Below are 26,142 nucleotides of genomic sequence, written 5' to 3'. Positions count from 1 at the left end.
GAAGCTTTGTGTGGATTTAATTTTTTCAAAGAGGAGATTTGAAATCAGAGAAACCAGAAATTATTACTAGGAACTTTAAATTAATGATTTAACTTTTTAGCTATATTTTAATGTAAACAATTTGCATGGTTGATGGTTCTTATTTCATTAGTCATGAAGTAATCATATGATTTGAAACTAAATAAAACAAGAAGACGATTTGGTTTTTATTCTCCTTCAACTTGTCATCTCATTTGATTTGATAATCCAATCAACCTATGAATCCATTTTTTAAAAAATTGGTTGGGTCATAATATCAACCATGAAAAGATCTCTTGGGCTTGTGATAACCTTTCAGCCTATTAAGTCAACTACTATTTATATAATTAGGTAATAATAATTTTTTCAATAGTTAAATCATCTTATATTTTGAAAAAAGGAATCACAAGATCCCATAAATACTATTTGTTTGAATAAATAGAGGAAGACTCCAAATATGTTATGATTAATATTATCAATACTATTATCAATTTGGAAATAATTAATGTTCATTTTCAAAATTTCTATGGTACTTTGGAAAAGGATACTTTACCAATTTAAATTTTGTTTAATCCTTTGAGACATGTTTATAATTCCTTCAATCCATTACAGTTCATTCACTTTATGTAGGCAATTCTAGTTGCTTTTCGCTGAGGATTCCAACATGTGTACGACCTAGTTCTCACGTGAAGTACATTTTTGGCATTGTTGTAGTCCTAATAAGGTGAGGTTCCCACACAACATAATCTTTATAAATATTTCAATTTTTGTTTAAATTTGATGGTATTTGTTTTTATTCTTTATAAGTAAAATCTTTACTGTATCTTTGTTTTTCTTTTTGATATTTTTTGTGCTACTGATTTTATTTTTTATTTAGATGTTAAAAGATTAAATAATAAAGATTAATAACTAACCATTATGAATGTTAAGCCTGAGAGAGGTTCATAAGTAAGAAAAATGAAAAAAAAAATGATGCAATAATTTCTTTGGATTTATTACTGTTTTGGGTAGTTTGAAATCAAGCATTGAACCTTAATTTTTTCCCATTAGAAACTAAGTGATCCAAACGTATATGAGGAATTTATGGGACAAAAGGATCTCGCAAATAAATTGGAGGCTACGGTGGGTGTCAACAAGCCATTTGTGGTTTTAAGAAGGTAGAAAGACTATGGAAGGAAACTGAAGATCAAATGATGGGAGTGCATCAAGGTTAAAGGAAGGTCGTTCATGTGGAAAGAATTTAAATATGACGTGTTATTTGGAGTTTTATTAGTTTGTGGACAAGTTGTGGAGAAATAATAACACTAGTGACCTTCTAGATATAAGCTACTTGATAAAAGTAACAGTTGTGGGATGGAGAGTAGAGGTCTAGGAATTTAAAACAGCGATAATTCTACAATAATGAATTGTAAGGCTATTGGTACCAGATAAAAGATTGATTTTATCGGCCAATAAGGATAGGGAGAGAATGATGTTTATTTAAAGAGAAAAAATTGATTCTGGATCAAAGAATGTAACGAGAACACAATACTTTCATTATTTGGATTGGATGTAATGATGGCTACCAAGTATTAAGGTTTGATTTGGGGCTAATGAGGAAATAAGGTTGTAAAGATTGGTTGGCAAAGTGGATGAAGTTATAAGATGATTCGATAAAGATCTCTCTTAGAATATTTGGTATTTTGCCTTGAAGAATGAAATGAAAGATAACCATTAAGGATTATGTACTTGATGAGGAAAAATATACATGTAGTATGACAGATGGCTATAAAATCGTAAGATGAAAAATTCTTGGAGAAGTTGATTTTGGAATAAGATGACAGATGCTATAAGAAGTTTGAGAATGTTCTGGATATGTGGCAAAAAGTTGAGACAGACAACTGTGAATTACTTCCAATTTTAGTCATCATAGTTGAGAATTTTCTTGAACACAAAGTTCACTCAAATTGAAGATCCACTTGTATGTTATTTTGTGCACAAAATTTAGGAATGATGTGCATGAAAGGGAAAGATGTATGTAGTGTGATGGATGGAGGAATATGCATTGGACTACATATTAAGACAAAAACTGAAGAATTCTTTGAAAAGTTTATTTTCGAATGAGATGGCATAAAGAAGTTTGAAAATGTTCAAGGCTTGTGTGGAAAGTATTTACGAATCTTCCATTTTGTTTTTGTAGTTGTGGATTTTTATTGAGCTCGAAGTGTGTTCTAATCGGAGATTTGTTTGTATGTGATTGAGTTTTACAAGGTTTTCGACAATTGGTAGAGAGATTCATAAGTCTAAAATGAACAAGTGAGGGATGATGAAAAGAGGTTTTATGGAATTGTAAAGAATGGAAGCTATAGAATAAAAGATATTAGGGTAATTTGTGCTAAAGAAAAGTTTGATTGCATTGGTCAATAATATGGATTACATATAATAATTTGGATTTATCGAGCTTTTATGACGGGGTATTTAAGTAAGGAGAAAGATACTTTGTTTTAGGATGTAGGAATTTGGATTTAAGAATGAGACTAGACTTCAATGTTTTGTCTTAAGAATTCTTGTCTTGAGAGTTGGATAATAACTTTCTTTACTTAGTTGGGTACAATAATTGCGCTACCAAATAATGTCTGTATTGGGGCCAATGTGGGAAAAGAGTTGTAAATATTTGCAAAATGGATGAAGTATTAAGGATTGGACGAAGATAATTTCTTATTGATATTTGCCTTCAAGAATTAATTTAGAAAAATACATTGGAGATTATGTATTAAAAGAGGAAAAATGTTTTGTAGTCGCTATATGGGTGAACTGTGTAATGGAGTAGACATATTAAAATGAAAAAGTGAAGAAATCTTGGAAAAAAGGTTTGGGAACCAAAAGTTTGAAAATGTTTGAGGCTTGTGTGTAAAGTTAAAGTATTTTTGAATCACTTCAACTCGGTTTTTGTAGTTGTGGGTTTTTCTTGGGCATGAAGTGTGTTAGAATTAGAGATTTGTTGGTATATGGTTGAGCTTTACGAGGTTCTGGACAAGTGGTGGTGAGATTCGTAAGTCTAAAACGAACAAGTTGAGGGATGACGAAAGAGGTCTGATGGAATTTTAAGGAATGGAAGCTCTAGAATAAAAGATATTAGGGTAATTGGTGCATTGTATTGGTAAATAAGATGGATAAGAGACGATAATTCAGATTTATTGAATTTTATGGTTATGTATTCAAGGAGGAGAAAGATACTTTGTTAGGATATAGGAATTTGGATTTATGAATGAGACCATACTTCAATGTCTTGACTACACTAAGTGGATGAAGTATTAAGGATTGGACAAAGACACTTTCTCATTGGTGGTTTGCCTTGAAGAATTAATTTAGAAGAATACATTAGAGATTATGTGTTCCAAGAGGAAAAATATATTTGTAGTTTCTAGATGGATGGACTATGTTTCGAATAGACATATTAAAACCAAAAAAGTGAAGAATTCCTTGAAAATAGGTTCGGGAATAAGAAGTTTTGAAATTTTATAGATTTGTATGGAAGTTAAAAGACACTTGTGAAGCACTTCTAGTTGGTTTCGTAGTAAAGGATTTTTATTGGATACAAGGCTTTTTCAAAGTGGAGAGGATTTTTATATGATGTTCAGGTTGACAAGTGGTAGCAAATATGTCTAAAAGAAACAATTTAAGGATTTTGAGATGTGGTTTGATGGAACTTTCAACTAAGGAAGCACTATAATAAAAGATATTATAGGTCTATTGGTGAAGTTTGATTGTATTGTGGACCTAATGGTAAATAGGATTGATAAAGTACAATATTTTTTATTTCTTGAGATTTATGGTTATGTTTTGAGGAGGGAGAAAGACACTTTGTTGGATAAAGGAATTTTGAGAAAAAGAATGAGATTGAACTTCAACTTTATTTTAAAGTGTTCCTGTTTTGAGAATGGATGATAAAATTTTCATTGAGGTACCAAAAATTAAGGTTTGTTTTTTGGCAATGAGGAAAAAGGGTCGTATGGAGTATTATTAACATAATAAGACGAAGATACTTTCTTAGAATTGTTGATAATTTCCCCCGAAAATTGAAATGAGAAGACACCATTCAAGATTATGTACTTAATAAAGGAAAAAGATACATGCTGTGTGGTGAATGGAGGACTATGCATTGGAATGGATATATAACCGAAAACTTTAGAATTCTTTGAAAAGTTTATTTAGGAATAAGATGACGTAAATAAATTTGGAAATGTTCTAGTTTTGTGTGGAAAGTTGAGGGATTTTTGAGTCATTTCATTTGATTTTCATAGTTGTGGATTTTTCTTCGCCAAGTAGTTTGCTCCAATTGGAGATCTATTAGTATATGGTTTTGAGTTTTAGAAGTTTTTGGATAAGTGATGGAAAGACTTATAAGTCTAAAAAGAAGAATTGAAAGATGACGAAAAGAGGTTTGAGAGAATTGTAATGAATGGAAGCGTTACAATAAAAGATATTAGCGTAATTGGTGCTTGTGAAAAGTCTGATTCTATTGGTCAATAAGATGGATAAAGGACAATAATTTGGATTTGTTGAGTTTTATTGCTATGTATTTAAGGAGGGAGGAAGATACCAGTTAGGGTAAAAGAATTTTGGATTTTGGAATAATACTAAGGAAGAATTGAAAGATGACGAAAAGAGATTTGAGAGAATTGTAATGAATGGAAGCGTTAGAATGAAAGATGTTAGTGTAATTGGTGCTAGAGAAAAGTGTGATTCTATTGGTCAATAAGATGGATAAGGACAATAATTTGGATTCGTTTGAGTTTTATGGCTATGTATTTAAGGAGGGGGAAAGATATTTGTTAGCGAAAAAGAATTTTGGATTTAAGATGGATAAGGACAATAATTTGGATTCGTTTGAGTTTTATGGCTATGTATTTAAGGAGGGGGAAAGATATTTGTTAGCGAAAAGAATTTTGGATTTAAGAATGGTACTAGACTTCCAACTTCTTGTCTTAAGAATTCTTTTTTTAGAAGTGGATCAGCATTTTCGTTTGTGGTGATTGAGCTACCAAGAAATATGATTTTGTTTTGGGTTTGTGATGCAAAAGGGTTATAAAGATGAGGTAGTGGATGAAGAAGTATTAAAATTATTAGACAAAGATAATTTCTGAGTTGCTATTTAAGCAGGGAGAAATATACCTGTTAAGGTAAAAGAATTAGAGACAATAGTTTGGATTCGTTGAGTTTTATTGCTATGTAATTAAAGAGGGAGAAAGATACCTATAGGGTAAAAGAAACTTTTATTACTATATGGTTGGAGGAAGAGGAACTTTTATCAATGGAAGCACTAGAAAGAAAGATACGGGGGCTATTGGGGGAGTTGGATTGTATTGGTAAATAAGATAGATGAATATATTGGAGACAGATACTTTGTTAATAAAGGAATCTGGTGGGAAAGAATAGGATTGGACTTCAACTTTTATTATAAGGAGTTCTTGTTTTGAGGAGTGGTTGAAAAATTTCGTTATTTGGATTGGAGATCATGACTGAGCTACTAAGAAGTTCGTTTTTTGGACAATGAGAATAAATGGTCGTAAAGATTAGCAAACTGAACAAAGTATTAAGATAATAGGACAAAGATACTTTCATAGAATCGTTGAGATAACATTAGAGATTATGTACTTAAAGATGGAATGATACACGTTGTGTGGTGGATGGAGGGCGGACTACGCATTAGAATAAACATATTAAAACTGAAAAACTTTAGAATTCATTGAAAAGTTTATTTTAAAATAAGATGACATAATAACATTTGGAAGTGTTTTAGTTTTGTGTGGAAATTTAAAAGGGGTATTTGAATACTTCCATTTGTTTATTGTAGCTGTGGAGTTTTCTTGGAAAGGAAGTTTGTTCAAATTGGAGATAAATTAGTATATGGTTTTAAGTTTTACAAGCTTTTTGACAAGTAGTGGAGAAACTTATAAGTCTAAAAGGAAGAATTAGAGATGACGAAAAGAGATTTTGGTGCTAGAGAAGAGTTTGATTGTATTGGTCAATAAAGTGGATAAAAGACAATTATTTGGATTAATTGAGTTTTATGCCTGTGTATTTATGGATGGAGAAAGATACTTTGTTAAGATATAGGAATTTAAATTAAAGAATGAGATATGGGGGTGGTATATGATTTTTAGTTTGACAAGTTTTGGTCAATTGGTATAAGTCCAAAAGGAACAATTGAGAGGTATAATGAATTGTGGTTGGAGGGAATTTTCAACTTTTGGATGCACTATAATAAAAGATATTGAGATTATTGGAGAAGTTGGATTGTATTGGTAAATAAGGTTGTATTGGTGAATCCTTCCATTTGGTTATCGTAGTTGTGGAATTTTCTTCGGCAGGAAGTTTGTTCAAATTGGAGATAAATTAGTATATGGTTTTGACTTTTGACATTTAAAAGTTTTTTGACAAGTGGTGGAGAAACTTATAAGTCTAAAAGGAAGAATTAAGGATGACGAAAAGAGATTTTGGTGCTAGAGAAGAGTTTGATTGTATTGGTCAATAAAGTGGATAAAAGACAATTATTTGGATTAATTGAGTTTTATGCCAGTGTATTTATGGATGGAGAAAGATACTTTGTTAAGATATAGGAATTTAAATTAAAGAATGAGATATGGGGGTGGCATATGATTTTTAGTTTGACAAGTTTTGGTCAATTGGTATAAGTCCAAAAGGAACAATTGAGATGGATAATGAATTGTGGTTGGAGGGAATTTTCAACTTTGGATGCACTATAATAAAAGATATTGAGATTATTGGAGAAGTTGGATTGTATTGGTAAATAATGTTGTATTGGTGAATCCTTCCATTTGGTTATCGTAGTTGTGGAATTTTCTTGGACAGGAAGTTTATTCAAATTGGAGATAAATTAGAATATGATTTTGAGTTTTAAAAGTTTTTTGACAAGCGGTGGAGAAACTTATAAGTCTAAAAGGAAGAATTAGGAATGACGAAAAGAGATTTTGGTGCTAGAGAAGAGTTTGATTGTATTGGTCCATAAAAGTGGATAAATGACAATTATTTGGATTATTGGATTTTTATGCCTATGTATTTATGGATAGAGAAAGATGCTTTGTTAAGATATAGAAATTTAAATTAAAGAATGAGACATGGGTGTTATATGATTTTGAGTTTGACAAGTTTTGGTCAATTGGGATAAGTCCAAAAGGAACAATTGAGAGGGATAATGAATTGTGGTTGGAGGGAATTTTCAACTATGGATGCACTATAATAAAAGATATTGAGGTTATTTGAGAAGTTGGATCGTATTGGTAAATAAGGTTGTAGTGGTGAATCCTTCCATTTGGTTATCGTAGTTGTGGAATTTTATTGGACAGAAAATTTGTTCAAATTGGAGATAAATTAGTATATTGTTTTGAGTTTTAAAAGGTTTTTGACAAGTGGTGGAGAAACTTATAAGTCTAAAAGGAAGAATTAGGGATGACAAAAAGAGATTTTGGTGCTAGAGAAGGATTTGATTGTATTGGTCAATAAAGTGGATAAAAGACAATTATTTGGATTAATGGAGTTTTATGCCTATGTATTTATGGATAGAGAAAGATACTTTGTTAAGATATAGGAATTTAAATTAAAGAATGAGACATGGGTGGTATATGATTTTTAGTTTGACAAGTTTTGGTCAATTGGGTATAAGTCCAAGAGGAACAATTGAGACGGATAACGAGTTGTGGTTGGAGGAAATTTTCAACTATGGATGCACTATAATAATGATATTGAGGTTATTGGAGAAGTTGGATTGTGTTGGTAAATAAGGTTGTATTGGTGAATCCTTCCATTTGGTTATTGTAGTTGTGGAATTTTCTTGGACAGGAAGTTTATTCAAATTGGAGATAAATTAGAATATGATTTTGAGTTTTAAAAGTTTATTGACAAGCGGTGGAGAAACTTATAAGTCTAAAAGGAAGAATTACGGATGACGAAAAGAGATTTTGGTGCTAGAGAAGAGTTTGATTGTATTGGTCCATAAAAGTGGATAAATGACAATTATTTGGATTATTGGATTTTTATGCCTATGTATTTATGGATAGAGAAAGATACTTTGTTAAGATATAGAAATTTAAATTAAAGAATGAGACATGGGTGTTATATGATTTTTAGTTTGACAAGTTTTGGTCAATTGGGATAAGTCCAAAAGGACAATTGAGAGGGATAATGAATTGTGGTTGGAGGGAATTTTCAACTATGAATGCACTATAATAAAAGATATTGAGGTTATTGGAGAAGTTGGATTGTGTTGGTAAATAAGGTTGTATTGGTGAATCCTTCCATTTGGTTATTGTAGTTGTGGAATTTTCTTGGACAGGAAGTTTATTCAAATTGGAGATAAATTAGAATATGATTTTGAGTTTTAAAGGTTTATTGACAAGCGGTGGAGAAACTTATAAGTCTAAAAGGAAGACTTACGGACGACGAAAAGAGATTTTGGTGCTAGAGAAGAGTTTGATTGTATTGGTCCATAAAGTGGATAAATGACAATTATTTGGATTATTGGATTTTTATGCCTATGTATTTATGGATAGAGAAAGATACTTTGTTAAGATATAGAAATTTAAATTAAAGAATGAGACATGAGTGTTATATGATTTTTAGTTTGACAAGTTTTGGTCAATTGGTATAAGTCCAAAAGGAACAATTGAGAGGGATAACTATAATAAAAAGATATTGAGGTTATTTGGAGATGTTGGATTGTGTATTGGTAAATAAGGTTGTATTGGTGTATCCTTCCATTTGGTTATCGTAGTTGTGGAATTTTCTTGGACAGGAAGTTTATTCATATTTGAGATAAATTAGTATATGGTTTTGAGTTTTAATAGTTTTTTGACAAGTGGTGGAGAAACTTATAAGTCTAAAAGGAAGAATTAGGGATGACGAAAAGAGATTTTGGTGCTAGAGTAGAGTTTGATTGTATTGGTCAAGAAAGTGGATAAAAAGACAATTATTTGGATTAATTGAGTTTTATGCCCATGTAGTTCTGGATTGAGAAAGATACTTTGTGAAGATATAGGAATTTAAATGAAAGAATGAGACATGTGTGGCATATGATTTTTAGTTTGACAAGTTTTGGTTAATTGGTACAAGTCCAAAAGGAATAGTTGAGAGGGATAATTAAATGTGGTTGGAGAGGGCATTTTCAACCGTGGATGCACTATAATAAAAGATATTAAGATTATTGGAGAAGTTGGATTGTATTGGTAAATAAGGTTGATAGAGTAGTACAATGTTTTGAATTTTTTTTAGTTACATGGCTGTGTATTTTTGGAGGCAGAAAGATTCATAAAGGAACTCTTTGAGGAAATGACGAGGTTGGATTTCATATTTATTCCAAAGAAGTGGATGAGACTTTTTTCGTTACTTAGATTGGAGGTAATGATTTCCGCCGCTAAGAATTATGGTTATGTGAGAAAAAAAGGTTGTAAAGATGTGCAACGTGGATGAAGTATTAAGATAATAGGAAGAAGGTACTTTCGTATAATTGTCAGCAATATGCCTTGAAGATTGAAAGGAGAAAAAATAACATTAAGAATTATGTACTCAAAAGAGGGAAAAAGGTACATCTAGTGTGGTGGATGGAGGACCAAGCATGGAATAGACGTACGAAAACCAGAAATGGAAGGAAGGATTCTTCAAAGAGTTTATTTTGGAATAAGATGTCTTGAAGAAGTTTGGAAATGTTCTAGGTTTGTGTGGAAAGTCTAGGGATTTTTGAATCTCTTTCTTTTCGTTTTGTACAAAGTTTGTTGAAATTGGAGACTAGACTATCTGATGGATGACGAAAAGAGGTCGAGGAAACTTTAATCAACAATAAAATGGATAAAGGACAATAGTTTGGATTTTTTTAGTTTCATGGTTATGTATTTGATTATTTCTTGTTTATGGATGCACTAAGGATTTGTCCAACGAAAGAGTGAAAAGTTCTTCATTAGGATTAAAAAACAATAAATAAGGTTTGGAGAAAGACACTTCATTAGGGTTAAAAACAAGGAATGGTTGGAGATAATGATTAAGCTAATAAGGAATAAGTGTGCTAGTGAAGAAAGGGTTCTAAATATTATGAAAATGGATGAAGATGATTGGAAAAAAGATATATGGAGATGATTGGTATATGATTTTCAGTAATACAAACTTTTGGACAAGTGGAGAAACTCATAATTCTAAGCGTAATAATTGAGGTAGCGAGGAAAAAGTATTGTAAAGATTAGCAAAGTAGATGAAATATTAGGATAATGGAACAAGGATACTTTCTTATAATCACTGACGATTTGCCCTGTAGAATGGAAATAGTAGAAATTATTTTCTTAATGGGAATGGAACACATTTAGTATAGTGGATGGAGGATTATGTATCGGAATAGAATATTAAAATGGAAAAGTGAAGAATTATTGGAAAAGTTAATTTGGAAATAAGATGACATGTGTCCAAAGATGATTGGAATTGTTCTAGATTTTGGAAGACATTTGTGACCATTTGATTTTTGGAGCTGAGGTATCTTTATTGAACACAAAATGTGTTCTTGTGACCATTGTAAATATTAGCGAAGTGTATGAAATATTAGGATAATGGAACAATGATACTTTCTTGTAATCGCTGACGATTTGCCAATTATGTTCTTAATGGTAATGGAATACATTTAGTACGGTGGATGGAGGATTATGTATTGAAATTAAATAGAACATTAAAATGAAAAAGTGAAGAATTATTGGAAAAGTTAATTTGGGAATAAGATTACATACATATGTCCAAAGATGATTGGAATTGTTCTAGCTTTTGGAAGACATTTGTGACCATTTGGTCTTTGGAGCTGAGGTACCTTTATTGAACACAATGTGTTCACATTAAAGATCTAAAAGGAGAAACTCATAAATCTAAAAGGAGTAAACGAGGGATGATGAAAAGTGGTTTGAAAGAATTTTTAAAAGATTGAAGCGCTAGAATAAAAGATATTAGGGCTATTGGTGTTCAAGAAGATTTGGATTGTATTTGTAAATAAGATAAGGACAATATTTGTGGATATGTTGAATTTTATGGTTTTGGTTGGAGAAAGATACTTTTGTTGGATATAGAAAGTTTGTATAAAAGAACAAGTATTCTTTCAGTTGGAGATAATGATTGAGCTACCGGTTCGTTTGGGGAGGAAAGGTGTTGTAAAAATTTGCTTGGAAGATGAAAATGAGAAGATAACGTTAGAGACATATTCAAACTGAAACAAGAAGAAGTTTTTGATAAGTTTAATTTCAAATAAGATGGCATAAAGATGTTTGAAATGACCTAGTTTTGTGTGTAAAGTTAAATATTTGTGAGTGACTTCCATTTGGAGTTTTGGATTTTTGATATACACAAAATTTGTTCTAATCAGAGATCCATTGGTCTGTGATTTTGAGTTTTACAAGTTTTTAGACAAATGGAGAAACTCATAAGTGCAAAAATGAGAAGCAAAGGTGTTGGGATTGAAATAGCACATGCCATAAGAAGTTTGGAAATCTTCTTGCTTCTGTAGTAAGGAAATTTAAGACAATTGTGAATCACTCTCACTCTCATTTGGAAATTTAAGATTGGAGATGAATTAGTATATTATTTTTGATTTGTTAGTTTTTGGACAAATGGTGGAGAAACTCACAAGTCTAGAAGGAATAATGGAAGGATGGCAAAAATATGCCCGAGGGAGTTTGAAATAATGGAAACGCTGGAACAAAATATTATAGGGGTATTGGTGCTAGGGAAAAGTTGGATTGTAGTGCTTAAATAAGTTGGATGTAAGACAATGTTTTGGATTGTTGAGTTTTATTGTTATTTATTGAAGGAAGGTAAAAGATACTTCATTAGGATAAAGAACTTGTGTTGATGCTAGGGAAAAGTTGGCTTGTATTTACAATATTTTGGAATTTTTAAGTTTTTCGGTGATTTATTGAAGGAAGGATAAAGGACTTTTGGATTAAACCGTGAGATTAATTATCAAGTCTTGCTTTAAGTTTTTGAAAGTTTTTCCTTTAAGAATGAAATGAGAAGATAACAATAGATGTTGTGTAGTTTAGGGTTCAAGGAATGAAGCTGAAGAATGCAAGGAAAAAAATTCGTGCAGTGTTGAGGATGGAGGACTATGTAATGAAGAATGCAGTCTTGCTTTAAGTTTTTGAAAGTTTTTCCTTTAAGAATGAAATGAGAAGATAACAATAGATGTTGTGTAGTTTAGGGTTCAAGGAATGAAGCTGAAGAATGCAAGGAAAAAAATTCGTGCAGTGTTGAGGATGGAGGACTATGTAATGGAGCAGACACAAAAATGAAAAAATGAAGAATTTTTGGAAAAAGTTCATTCTTCAGTGTCATTCCTGGAAACTTCAAAGGTTTTTTCTACAGAGTTCTTTTTTTGAGAAGTAGATGAATTATCAAGACTTGCTTTAAGTTTTTAAAAAAATTTTCTTTAAATGAAGAATTTTTGGAAAAAGTTAATTTGGAAATAAGATGACATATGTCACAAGAAGTTCAGAATTGTTCTAGATTTAGTGGAAAGTAATGATATTTGTGCATCACTTCTATTTGGTTATCACATTTGAGGATTTAAGTTTGTTCAAGCAGAAGATCGATTGGTATGTTGTTATATGATTTTGAGTTTGGTAGGTTTTTGAAACAAGAGGCAAAGAAACTCACGAGTCGAAATGGAATTATTGAGGGAAAGTTTGAACAATGGAAGCACTGGAATGATAGATATTTGGACTATTAGTGCCTACAAAAAGTTGGATTGTATTGATCAAAATATAAGATTGTTGGTAAAGCAGGATATTGGTTCAACATAGTAAGATATTACAATTAAGTAGTATTACATTAATTTTCGACATGCATTTATCTTGATTTTTCTTTTTCTGTAAACATATGAATTGAAATTATTTTATATTTTGGTAGCATAGTTAAAATGCACAGTGGATCAGGACATGGAAGATGACGTGCTATGTTTGTGTAAGTAATTATCTTGGCTCGAAAATGTTTAATTATTTAATTAGTTTATAAACTTCACAATAGCTTTTTCTAGTTTATTATGTTCTTTTGTTTATTGAATTCGATATGAACGGTCAATCTTTTTTCCTCAAAAAATATCTAAATTGATTTGGTCTATGTGTTTAGGTTCCATCAAAGAGTCATTTTGCTAATGATATGTATTCTTTGATTATAATGCTCTTCTCAATGTTGAGTCATCATTTCTATGCAGGTAGCCCTTATCTCTTCTTTTGAATCTTCCTCCACTAGTTTCTCTTAATTATTTCTTTGTTTGATTCTATGAGCTTCTTCTTTGAACCAAGCGCACTGCTGTTCAGAATCTTTGTGTTACCATCAGTGGTTTCATCGAACCTCTGAAATAGAAGAATTGAAATGTCATTCTCAATTTCTTTTTATTTGATTAATAGTCTTCTTGTTTGTTGCTACTCCGAATCATGCTATTATCTTCCAGGTATATTTAAAGTTTGGTTGAACCGGTTGGGAAAAACATTGTTACCGAAATGGAGATGTTTTGTTTCTTAAGCGTATTATATGTTCATAGGTTTGTCTTCTGGTGCTATCCTTACTACTTTCTTCCATTCCATTATATATTATATGTTCATAGGTTAGCTGTTGAACTGTTTTGGCTGATAATGATTCATCTTCTGAGTACCTGATGAGACCCAAAGATGATTCTTCTTCTTCTTTATTAAATTTTTTTTTTGGGACAATTGAGGACTAGGCTAAAGGAGATCAAAATGCCCCAAAGGTTAGCTTTGGATGACTTAGAAGAGCATGGTAATTGATGTCTATGATCTCTAGCACCTTGGGGCGTGGAATGTTATAGATTATATTAACAATGGAGCTGCATCTTGGGGCGTGGAATCGAAAAGGTTTTTCAAAAAAGACAACATTTGAATGCCTCTTCATAAGAATATTTTTCAGGATCTTTCAAAAAGTTGATAAAACTAGTTACCATGTTCTCATACTCAAAACATTAGTTTCTATCCCATAACTTGTTCTTCCAGGTTTAATTCTCTTCACTTATGATGTAGGTAAAGTTTCACCTTTTTGGGCCTTCGGTAGGTGAACCTTGAGCTTTTAATTTTATCCAATTGAATAGTAAACGTGAATAAATCAAATACCTCCTCAAAACTAAATTTGAAATTTCCCGTAAACCACATAAAATTAAACCAACAATACACTTAAAATTAAGTAAAAAATGTTTAAACTCAACTACAAAAATACTCAAACCTTTGTTGCAAAATTAATTGATAAAAACCTTCAAACTTGATAATAGATTGCCCAAGCTAGTTAAAATATCCCAAATGACTAAAAAATTAACACCCACAACTAACTGTCTAGGGAAAAAAAGCTCCTACATAACTACAAATATTTTTAAAAAAATGGAAACTCAACTAATTAAGGTACTATGTCAAAAAAAAAAGAAAGTAATTAAGGTACTAATTTCATCCCTTATTTTTTTTTTCTTTTTCTTTTTTTTTTTTTAAATAGGAAATTGAGCTTTCATTCGAGAAACATAAAAGAATATACAATAGGCATACAAAAAAACAAGCCCACCTAAAGGGAAACCACTCCTAGAAGGAACCCCACAACATAGCAAAAAAAATAAAAATAAAAGCCTACCTCAACAGGTCCCTCCATCTTGAATAGAGGGGGCAAAGCAAAACCTCCTCCATCAATGCCCTACACCTCCTATTACAAGCCAAGGACACCCCAAAGACCTCCAAAACTAGCCCCCAATAGACCGAGCAAACTGGTAGCTTCACAGGATATAGTTGAGGTTCACAGAAGCACTTTTGCAAAGGTCACACCATTGGGGACCTAGGAAAATGGAAGAAAATCTCTCAATATGAACAACGTCCCATGGTATTAACTTTCCTATGTAAAACCTGGCAAATAACTAGATCTTCTTCAAAATTTTTACCTTCTAGAGTGAGGCGAAAAACAAGACATTAAGGGGAAACAACGAGATATTCAAAAGATTATAGAAAGAATTATATGTTAGCCACCTCCAACGACTTTCCATTTGTCAAGGAACGACAGAGACAAAGAAAAAGAAGAGGAATTCCTAGAGGGCTCCAACATAGAGAGAGGCTACTAAATAGGGGTTTATCATCCACCCAACAATCCTCCTAGATAGGTTAAGTTGTAGTACCATCTACAATAGGGCGTGAGAAAAAATGAGAGAGAGAATATAGAGGATATAGCCTTCTAGGGGCATTTACTTGAAATCATTGTTTGCTCGTGATTATCCTACGCCACAAGTCATTGGACTCCTAGAAAAACACCACAACCATTTAGCCGATAAGGACTAGCCACCTCCAATGATTCTGATGTAATGAATAAAATCATTTATTCTGTTTCTAGTTTTAGTTAGAGTTAGCTGTTAGTTTTTAAGTTTTAGTTATTTTCTGTTTATAGGTAAACTAGCCGTTAGCCTTTCTCCTTTTTAAATACCCCTCTTCCTTCCCTTGTAAAGAAGGATATAATGAATTAGATTTTTCCTCTCACCTTTGGTATTACACCAAATTTGGTATCAGAGCCCTAAAACAGAGCTTAGGACCCGATGGCTGGAAAGCACACAGTTAACACCAGCAAAGGACCCGCTGTGGATTCTTCTACCCCTCAAATTTTGTCTCCAAAGTCAACCACCAACCGATTGTTGTTGATGGAAGATTCGCTAGGTGAAGTTCGATCAAATGTCCAACATATCCATTCATTATTAGAAAATCTTGGCAGACAACTCGAACTCATTTTTGATGAACAAGAACGGCTGCAGACGGACCTACAACATACCGACGAAGCAAATCGACCAAGAAACCAACCTAGACCACCCAAACCTCCAAGAAATCATGATGGACGTAACCGAAGAAATCAAGAACTTCAAGAAAGAAGTCAAGATTCTGATACTTCGGATGGTGATGAAGGTTTTCTTCAGCAACACCCTCGATTTGCGAGGGAAGAACACTATGTTGAAAGAGGAGGCGTCCGTACTGACTTCAAAATGAAGATCGACCTCCCCACATTCAACGGGAAGATGGATGTCGAAACTTTTCTGGACCGGGTAAAAAATGTTGAAAATTTTTTCGATTATACAAATACTCCAGAGGATAAGAAAGTCAAGCTCGTGGCATTCAAAATACAATCCGGCGCATCTGCTTGGTGGGATCAGCTTGAGATCAACTGCCGACGTTTGGGTAAACAGCCTATTCGTAGTTGGCCAAGAATGCTCCGCCTTATGCGTGAGCGTTTCTTGCCTCCTAACTTCGAACAACTGTTGTATCAACCATACCAACGATGTCGGCAAGGTTTCAAGACCATCGCTGATTATACTGAAGCTTTTCATCGTCTTGGTGCCAAAACTAATATAGCCGAAACAGAGGATTACAAGATTGCGAGGTTTGTTGACGGACTACGAGAAGACATTCAAGACCAAATGGATATTCAACCCATCCATCTTCTTACAGACGCAATCGTTATGGCAACTAAGATTGAGGACAAGAAACGCCTCCGCACGCCTGCTCGCCGTACCCCTTGGGACAAACCTTCTATCTCAAAGACAGCTACAACAGATACGGGTAAACCACTTCAAATTGGGACCACATCTGCCTCCACCACAAAACCACCAGACGATCCAGCTAAGTCTTCTCCTTTTAAAACTCCTGATACCTCATCTAAACGTGGCACTAATCCCTATATTCGCCCTACATTGGGCAAATGTTTTAGGTGTGGACAGGTCGACCATTTGTCCAACGAATGCCCCCAGCGACGTGCTTTGGCTTTGGTAGATCAGGACGATCTTTTGGAGACTGATATTGACCTTCCAACAGAAGATGATCCCACTTATGTCGAACCCGACGAGGGTGATCTTCTTAGCTGTGTTGTCCAGAAAGTTCTCACACCGAAAGTGGAAGTGCAGCCCCAAAGAAACTCCCTTTTCCGTACTTGTTTCACAATCAATGGCAAGGTATGTAGTGTGATAATTGATAGTGGTAGTAGTGAAAATATGGTATCCCAAAAATTAGTAACTGCCTTACAATTAAAGTGTGTATCTCACCCATTTAACATACGTACATTCATTGACCAAGCCAATAATGTCACTCTCGATCGAATTCTTGATCTGTAGAACCAGTCGAGCATCATCCCGCAACCAAGCTTTCTTGCTCTCATCCTTAGGCGGATCCTGAGTTATGTGATCTTCCATATCAATACTTCGCAAAAAAAGACGAACATTGATTTTCCATGAAGAATAGTTTGATCCATTCAACTTGTGTTCTGTGATTTTTGATATCATTAGGATCACCTCAGAAGTTACGATTGATTTCTTCTCAACCATAACAAACAAACGAACTTATTTGAACAAGACGACAGAACCAGATGATTGGCAGATTAGGTGTTTTCTGTTAGAACCAAACAGGATTAGATGTTTTCTGAAACCAGAAACCCCAAGTGCTACCCCACGAACAACCAGAGGGGCAAAGGCGACGGGTACGACTGGTGGTGACGAAAGCACATGGTGACGACGACGACGATGATTGGCGGCGAGACGAAACCTACGAACAGCAATCGGAAAATAGCAGTGTTGGCAAATCAGCAATTGGCGGAGGCGGTGGTCGGCGGCGACGGTGGTAGTCAGCCTCATCATTGGGTTGGGTCGGGCCGGCCCAGTCCAAAGAAGTAATGGCCCAAGCTTGGCCCAGGCCCAAGCCCTACGGGCCTCAAATATTGTTTGGGCCGAGCTTGAGTCGGTCCAACCACTCAAACCTAGACTCATAACCCAATCCATGGGCCTAAGTTGATGAACCAAAGTTAGATCGGGCTTGGATTGGCCCGTATATTAATATATTTTTAATTATTAAATTTTAAAATTTAAATAATTTCCAAACTAAGTTTTTTATTTTTAAATTCTAGAATATGTGTTTTTATATAATTTTTGGTACATTTTTTTTGTTATTTTTATAATCTTACTAATAAATTTTATTCTGTCATATTGTCATATTTTATAAATTTAAGTTGCCTTATTTAAAAAAATTATATTTTTTATTTTTAAAAATTAAATTTATACCTTTTTATAAAGAGAAATTGAAAATTGAAACCTTCTTAATTGGAACTTGAGAGGATTTGAGTGAAGAAAAAGAAAAGTTAAATGAGATATTGGGAAGTGGTAGTCTCTTCGTAATATGTACCTATTTAGGAGGGGAAACAAAAGATCCTACATGTTAGCCTGCCTTATCTAATTTATTTTTTATAATAAATAAATAATAAAAGAATATATTAATATTATATAATATAAATATTAATAAATATTGGATCGGGCTTTTGGGCCGACCCTACGGGCCAATCCAAATACGGCTCAAACGGGCAGGCCAGCTCAAATTAAAAAATGAATATCCATATCAAATCCAATTAATAGAAGGGTTGGATTGGGCCGGGCCGGTCAAACGTTGACTTTGGATCGAGTTTGGGCTGGGCCTGGGCCTGGGCCGGCCTTTAGGCCTCGGGCCCGATGATGAGGCTGAGGTGGTAGGTAGTAGTGAGTTGAGTTGGATAGCAATGAAAAACAAAAAACCCTAAGGGACAAAACCCTAATGTGCACGAAATCGGGCACAAAACCCTAATGGGCATCAAAACTCTAATGGGCACAAAAATTTTAGAAGAAACCTAGAGCTCTGATACCATGTAGAGACTAAGGTTGGAGAGAATCCAATGTAATGTATTCTCATTATTAAAGTCTATATATATAGACAAATATACAAGGTTGACCTAATCCTATAAGAAGAAGGTAAAGGACACATTAATATTAATACACGAATATAAAATATATTAATATCTATACTCTAATAGCCAATAACACGTTCATTGTGATGATTTTCACATTATGGACGGGTTCTTATTTAAGGGAGATCGTTTTAGTGGCACAACGCTATTTTTGGCCACAAATCCGACGAGATGTTCATAACTTTTTAAGTCGCTGCATTATTTGCCAAAAGGCCAAAGGCCAAAGCCAAAACACAGGACTTTATACTCCTTTGCCTATTCCCACATCCATTTGGGAAGACCTTTCTATGGATTTTATCCCTGGTCTTACCAAAACACAACGGGGACACGATTCTGTCATGGTGGTGGTGGACAGGTTTATCAAAATTTCCCACTTTTTGCCTTGTAAAAAGACATCCGATGCCACATACATTGCCAACTTATTTTTTAGGGATATTGTTTGACTTCATGAAATACCAAAGAGTCAAATTCTTGAGCTATTTCTGGAAAACTTTATGGAAGAAGTTCAACACAGGCTTAAAGTTTAGTACAACAGCCCACCTACAGACTGATGGACAGTCAGAAGTCACTAACAGGACCTTAGGCAACCTAATTCGATGTTTGGGAAACAACAAACCTAAACAATGGGATCTCAAACTTGCTCAAGCCGAGTTCGTGTACAATCACATGAAAAATCGATCAACAGGGAAGTGTCCCTTTGAAATCGTTTACACTAAGATCCCTAGACTAATAGTGGACCTCGCTAACCTACCTGTTTCTGTTGATCTTAGTGCAGAGGCAGAACAGATGGCTGAAAGGATCGTAGAATTACCAAGGCACCTATAACAAAAGTCATCCACAACCTTACCAAGGCAGCGACTGATAATTATAGGCGTCCAAAAACATTTGCGGTAGGTGATCTAGTCATGGTACACTTAAAGAAATCATGATTTCCTAAAGGCACCTATAGCAAACTGCACGACAAGAAGATTGGACCCTTTGAGATTTTGAAGCAATATGGCAATAATGCCTTCCGGATTAATTTACCCGACAATCTGAGGATACATCTGGTTTTCAATGTCACAGATATATATGAGTATCAAGCACCTGACTCATTTCAATTGGCTAGGGGGAGGGAATTTGATGTAATGAATAAAATCATTTATTCTGTTTCCTAGTTTTAGTTAGAGTTAGCCGTTAGTTTTTAAGTTTTAGTTATTTTCTGTTTATAGGTAAACTAGCCGTTCGCCTTTCTCCCCTTTAAATACCCCTCTTCCCTTGTAAAGAAGGATATAATGAATTAGATTTTTCCTCAACACCTTTGGTATTACACCAGATTCTCCATTCGTCATGGACTGACGGAGACTCAGAGAAAGAGAAGAGGAATTCTCGGAGGACTTCTGCGTAGAGGCTACTAAATAGAGGTTTATCATCCACCCAACAATTCTCCTATAAATAGGTTGTAGTACTATCTCCAAATGGAGCAAGAGAAAAAAAAAGAATATAGAGAAAAGGGATATAGAAGGATAGCCTTCAATTGGGCATTTACCTAAAATCATTGGACCACAGGCTGAGACGACCCAATCAAAAGGATGTGATCCATATTTGCTTGTAATCAGTGATAAATATTTGCTTGTGATTATCCTACGCCACAAGTTATTAGACTCTTGGAAAAAACGCCATCAACCATCTAGAGTCAATTAGGCCTCATTACTAAATCTGAAGTTCCCGAATCCCAACCCCCTGCCTTGCCTCCAAAGGTTTCAAGATATCCTAATTAACCAAATGGGAACCTCTCTCACCCCCTTCTCCACCCCTCCCACCGAAAATCTCTGATTATTTTCTCTAAGCTTTTACTAATGCACACCTGAATTTTAAAAAGGGGAGAGGAAGCAAGTTGGAAAATTTGTTTGGTGGAATTGGTTTTGGCAACAAGAAGAATATATTTCTAGTAACATTAAAATTCTGTGCTCTGCAAAGAACCGCATACGCAAGCACTCACAATTCTGCCGGTGATCCTTGGTGATAGGCATAAAATTCTAGAAATCTCATTTCTTCTTTCTTGCCTTGGTAAGAATCTGAGCCTTGGTCTTTCAACTCCACAGATTTTGTTGGCCCTGTTCTTTCTTTCCTTCAACAGCTTTCTTGATCTTTCTACCTTAGTGGCAAGTTCGTTTATTCCTGATTTTTAGCAGTATTGCATCTCAATGTAATCATCATCCCCCACCCCCCTGAAGTGAATCTGAATCTTGAAAACAAAAGATTGCATTTTGCGAAGGCCGCAATATGTTTCCACCCCACCAAGCTGGCCTATAGGTTTCGTCTTTCAACTTGTTAGTTTAAATTTCTTGGGATGTTTTTCTTCCCTTATTATTATTATTTTTTTTTTTTTGTTTTAATAAGAGACGAACTTTTCATTGATATATGAAAAGGAACCAAGGTGTTCAAAGATATAAACCGAGTGAAAGAGGAATAAAAAAGACAACCAAAACAAAAGTAATTACAAGTAAGAAATGATTCTCGAGGAGTGTTATTTAGTTATTAAAAGTAATTAGTTTTGGCATAGAAAGTACCGTTAAGAGACATTGATTGGAGCTTTAGTATCCCTGCTTCAAATATGATCTAACCCAATCATATTCACGTGGTAGAAGCAGATTAATGTGTTTTTAATATTTGAGTTTTAAGAGAGATTAGTTTAGTTGTTACAACTCGACCCAGACATTGCAAGGCTTGATTGAATGTTGCAATTGGTCCATTCAAGTAGGTGTGAATCTTGAATTGACCAACCCAACCAGTTTACACACTAGCTATGTTATCAAATTCTTATTTGTATACATCATTTTACTACTTTTATGTGCCTTCTATATTCCTGCCAATCTTTTAAATATAATTTTGCTTCTTATTACCAAAAGAAAATGTGCTTCCATACTTAGAAATCAATCCTTCATTGAGTTTCAATATATTTATGACTTGCAGTTTATATGGTATGAAAACATTATTATGCTTTGTAGTTGGTAGTTTTTAGAGGTTTATCTGCACATATATATATCTTATTTATGAAAATATTTGTTCTGCAATAGATGTGTATCCAATAATTTTGATAGTTTGACTCCTGAAAATTTTTTAGGTTCCATATTTTTTATGCATATTTTGTTTTATACATGATGATTTTACAAGAAAATTTTACTATACTCAAGTCTTCCCTTTCGGTGGGTTGTGTTTTTTACTGGTAAATTTTACTACTCGTCCTTTATCTCTCGTTTCTTAATTTCACCTTGTTTGGTTATAGGCTCATGGTAATAGAATATTTATAAAATTCTTAATAAAGATCTGATTTATTTATGGACATGCATAATCACAAATTGAGACGAATTATTGAAAGAGACTGCCACAATATGGTGGTTGTCTCCTAATAACTGTGGACTGAGATTCGTAATCTACATGTCCCCTATGAAAATAATAAATATTATTTTGTTTGGGCCTTGGAGGGTGGAGGGTGATTGAGCAGAGTCTGAAACTTTTATATATCTTTGTGATCTAATTACAATCTTGAAATTTGGAAGAGGAAGAATTTGATCGTTTTAACCAAAAAAAAAAAAGAAAAAAAGAAAATAGACAAAAGTAATGCTATATAGGTTAAAAGAACTAAATGATTATTGTGAAAATCTGAAGACTTAAAAAAAAACTTTCTGTTTTCTAACATATGTCAGTATCCATATATTAAATTTTAAAATAAGTAATATTTGTATAAATAGTATACAGTAAATATGTATTTTCAAATAATAGCAAAAAATTTAAATTAAAAAAAAATCAACAGAAACCTCAATATACACACTTAAAAAAGGGAATCCTAAACATTTAAATTAAATATTAAAATTATGCCATGAAGTTAATTTTTTTCTAAAATTAAACATGCAATAAGCAAACAGAACCGTGAAATAAGACAATATTTTTTAATTAAAAGACAATAATAATAACATATGGGTTAACTCATGTGTCTGAATTCTCCCACCTACTTGTTATACTTAAAAAACAAAAAAAGAAGAAAAAAAATAGAATTGTGTATTAATATTAATATTGTTGAACATTAAAGAGTAATAATAAATTCCTGAAATTTTTTACTTTTTAATCTCCCAATTTTGTGGCTTTCTGGTTTTCCTTCTCGGATTTACATGAAGGTAAAATCTAACTTGGTTACTACTGTAGCCCACAAGGTGTCTTAATGAAGTGCCTGTTAAGAAATGGAATCCTAAACATTTAATTTTATATTTCAACAAGTCTATTCGCTTTCAATTTTGTACCTAATCGTTTCTTTTTTTAATTCATGACTTTACTACACACAAAATTAAAAATTTGTAAATTATTAATTAAACATAACCTAATTAGATACGACCTTCAAATTTTAGATACTAAACTTAATTTACCCAAACATATATTACAAAAGTTAACAAATCTTCAAAACATTTTTCCCTTAATAGATTCCAATTTCTTGAAGTTTGCTTCATTAGGAGTTTGTTGGGAATAATGAAGGGAGTGAGTGATTATTCCTCTAATGGGCAACAAGAATTTGGTGAATTGTAGTTCAACTTCTAAGCCCATTTTCTTTGTTAATCTTTTGAAGCAAATGATCCAATCAAAATATATAGATAAAAGAATTTGCAAGTTCCATCTTTGTTCTTCACAAACTTAATTCAACAATGGCTCTCATGTTGTTGCGTTTTGCTAGAATCCCCATTTCTGCTGTTGTTGTCTTCTACCTCCTCAGTTCTTCCTATTTTTACGGTAATGTATTATTAAATGAAATTCAATCAATAGTTCATATCTCGTTTGAAAATAATTTTCAAAATCCTGTTTTTTGTTAAACAATAATAATTTTCAAGATCTATATATATAACATAAATTTTCAGGCTTTCTAACTTCTTCAAACCTCACAAACCCAAATTTATCACGACCACGAGCGAAGCATTCTATATATATATTTTATACTCTTGAGAAAACAAAATCAATTTATCAACTAAAATGCAGCTGTTGATAGGAAAGGGAGACGATGTGGAAGGCGATGGTGCAACAAGCGGTTCAATTGGTTACGAGGACCCACCCGAGATTGTTGCCAAAGCATTGCTTTGCTTCAATGACAAATATGTATGCCATACCAATGAATAGTTCAATGTTGTCAACAATATTTAGATGCTTATCGATTAAGCTAACCATCATTAAATTTTTGTTAGAGCTATTAAATTTTTAATCGTATTAAATTTTTAAATGATCGATTAAGTTAACCATCACTAAAAATATTTAAGTGCTTATGTTAGCACCTAAATATATATATAGCATTATTATGTTCTAATCATCATATTTTCAAATACTTTAATTAAATTTTTCTGTTATTTTTAGAATTTAAATTATTTGTTTCTTAAAAATGCAGATTTACAGGGCGTGTGAAGAATCGTGTAGATTAAAGGAGAGTGGGAATGTGGAGGTCCCAGTGGAGAAAACGGACGAATTCTGCAATGGGCCGTGTTTGGGTGAAACGCATTTAGTGCTTGATTGCATTAATGCCATTTTTACCAATTTCTTGTTTTACAATAGGGCCACTTTGCAGGATGTTAGGGACACCATCCAGGCTGGATGTGCCTATGGCCCACAAAGAGGTCATTTTTTTTTTCTTTTTAAATCTCGCCGAATATTTCAAAATGGTCCCTAATCTTTTAGAAAATTCTCAATCTAGTCATTCCAGGAATAATTATTAACAAAAAGTTACCAAGAATTTAATTTAGTGGTAATTGATATGACCAATAGGTTCTGAGTTTGAATTCCAACCTTCCTGTTGTACTAATATATATATATATATATATATATATATATATATAAAACCAATATGGTTAAAATATATATAAAATGTGAAAATGCTATTTGGATGCTACATGATCCATAAAACCCAATTTGCTCGTCATAAATTTTGACCTAACCGTCAATAAAATTCATTTCTTCCTACCTATCTAAATATGTAATTGTAGCAATAATCTAATGAAACATTGACTATTTTAATTCATTACTAAAATAATTTTTCTTTTTACCTAAGAATTTTTAATGCATTGATAGTAAACTTGAGAGTTTTGAAAGATAATGACCCAATTAAGAATTAATTCCAACATTATAGACCATTTGATATATTTAACCTATTTGACCAATAAATTTTAGAGTTATGTCTAATCGGTTCATGAATTTCGAAAAATATATAATAAATCAATAAATTTTCATTAAAGAAAAAGAAGTCCGTCAATGTAGGTTTAGCTCGACGATTAAAACAACTTGCTTCTTCACTAGAGGTCGTAGTTTTAATCCCTGATAAAGAAGTGTTACTGCAGGAAACTTCGATGTTACAAAGCATATAAGGGCTGAAAGAGGCAAAGCTTGCAGGGCTTCCAACAACGCAGTTCTTGGATTCAGCTTCATAATTTTAGGCTTTTTTTGTTCATTGCTTTGAAAACCTATCATCAATTTCTCATTCTCTTACCTTGGCTTGTATCAGTCAGACATAATGTATGAAACGAAATATCAAGTTACGTGCATGTTTAGTGTGATCATGTATTTTACAAAGTATATTTTAATAATTATTGAGTGTTTTATAAGAAAAAATAAGATATTATATATTAATTAAAAAGAGATATTTTATTTTAGTTTTAAGTCTATCCATCTCAATTCTCACCATTTGTGAGGCTATGGACATCAACTTAGGTTTTGGCTTCAATTTGGATCTTTCATCAAATCTATGAAATGGGCCGTCGCTCATCATCGCCTACTTTCTTTTAGTTCTTAAACTTTAATTTGTAACGATCTAGTCTTTACGCTTTCAAAATTTTAGTAGGTTGCAAGTTATGCAGTTCAAAATTTTATTCTTATCGTTATTATTAGAGATCAATGTGTTTATAAATTACATAAATTAAATAGTTATATAATAAATATCAACGATGCTTAATTTTAATATATTCACAGCAAGGACTAAATTGTTACATATTTTAAAATATAAGGACTAAATTATACATATTTTAAATCATAAGGCCTAAATTGTACCTACTAAAACTGATGGACTAAATTGTTATCAATTTAAAAGTATAGAGATTAAAATGTTACTTCAATGAAAGTACGACGACTAAAAGTATTTTCTAACCAAGATAATATATACAAGCAAATGTGTAAATCGCCGAATTTGATTTATTTTGTGAGGTGTCCTATAAATATACCATTTTTGCTTACAATTTGTTTCTTTTTCAATAATTATAAACTTTATTTACATATAAACACCTACTTATTTAGAAGCTAAAAATACTTCAAAACATATGG

At 32.8% G+C, this 26,142-nt stretch overlaps 1 protein-coding gene across 3 annotated transcripts; it reads left to right on the top strand.

Moving 5' to 3' along the window:
* The first annotated feature begins 667 nt into the window (after nucleotides 1-667).
* Nucleotides 668-25,478, top strand: LOC111009540 (uncharacterized). 3 transcript variants are annotated; one of them, XM_022282635.2, is made up of 4 exons: nucleotides 13,586-17,008; nucleotides 23,824-23,940; nucleotides 24,224-24,449; nucleotides 25,167-25,478. In XM_022282635.2, exons 1-4 carry the CDS (start codon nucleotides 15,608-15,610, stop codon nucleotides 25,283-25,285), a joined length of 1,863 nt encoding a protein of 620 aa, XP_022138327.1. In that variant the 5' UTR covers nucleotides 13,586-15,607; the 3' UTR covers nucleotides 25,286-25,478. The 3 variants fall into 3 exon arrangements, 2 of the variants coding, with proteins under 2 accessions (XP_022138327.1, XP_022138328.1); XR_015792200.1 differs by lacking the exons at nucleotides 13,586-17,008; nucleotides 24,224-24,449; nucleotides 25,167-25,478 and adding exons at nucleotides 668-742; nucleotides 12,239-13,579; XM_022282636.2 differs by lacking the exon at nucleotides 25,167-25,478 and having other exon boundaries at nucleotides 23,834-23,940; nucleotides 24,224-24,400.
* The last annotated feature ends 664 nt before the right edge of the window (nucleotides 25,479-26,142 follow it).

The sequence above is a fragment of the Momordica charantia genome (genome assembly GCF_013281855.1).
Source record: "Momordica charantia cultivar OHB3-1 chromosome 7 unlocalized genomic scaffold, Mcharantia_2.0 BLBB01000007.1, whole genome shotgun sequence".
NCBI lineage: Eukaryota > Viridiplantae > Streptophyta > Magnoliopsida > Cucurbitales > Cucurbitaceae > Momordica > Momordica charantia.
This window is presented reverse-complemented; position numbering and strand designations above follow the sequence as displayed.

What these genes read in the sequence shown, in the direction of transcription:
- LOC111009540 (XM_022282635.2), top strand. Translation starts at nt 15,608, where the DNA reads ATGGCTGGAAAGCACACAGTTAACACCAGCAAAGGACCCGCTGTGGAT. An exon ending in TTTGCTTCAATGACAAATAT is followed by an intron (nt 23,941 to 24,223) that starts GTATGCCATACC and finishes TTAAAAATGCAG; the next exon opens with ATTTACAGGGCGTGTGAAGA. An exon ending in TGCCTATGGCCCACAAAGAG is followed by an intron (nt 24,450 to 25,166) that starts GTCATTTTTTTT and finishes GTGTTACTGCAG; the next exon opens with GAAACTTCGATGTTACAAAG.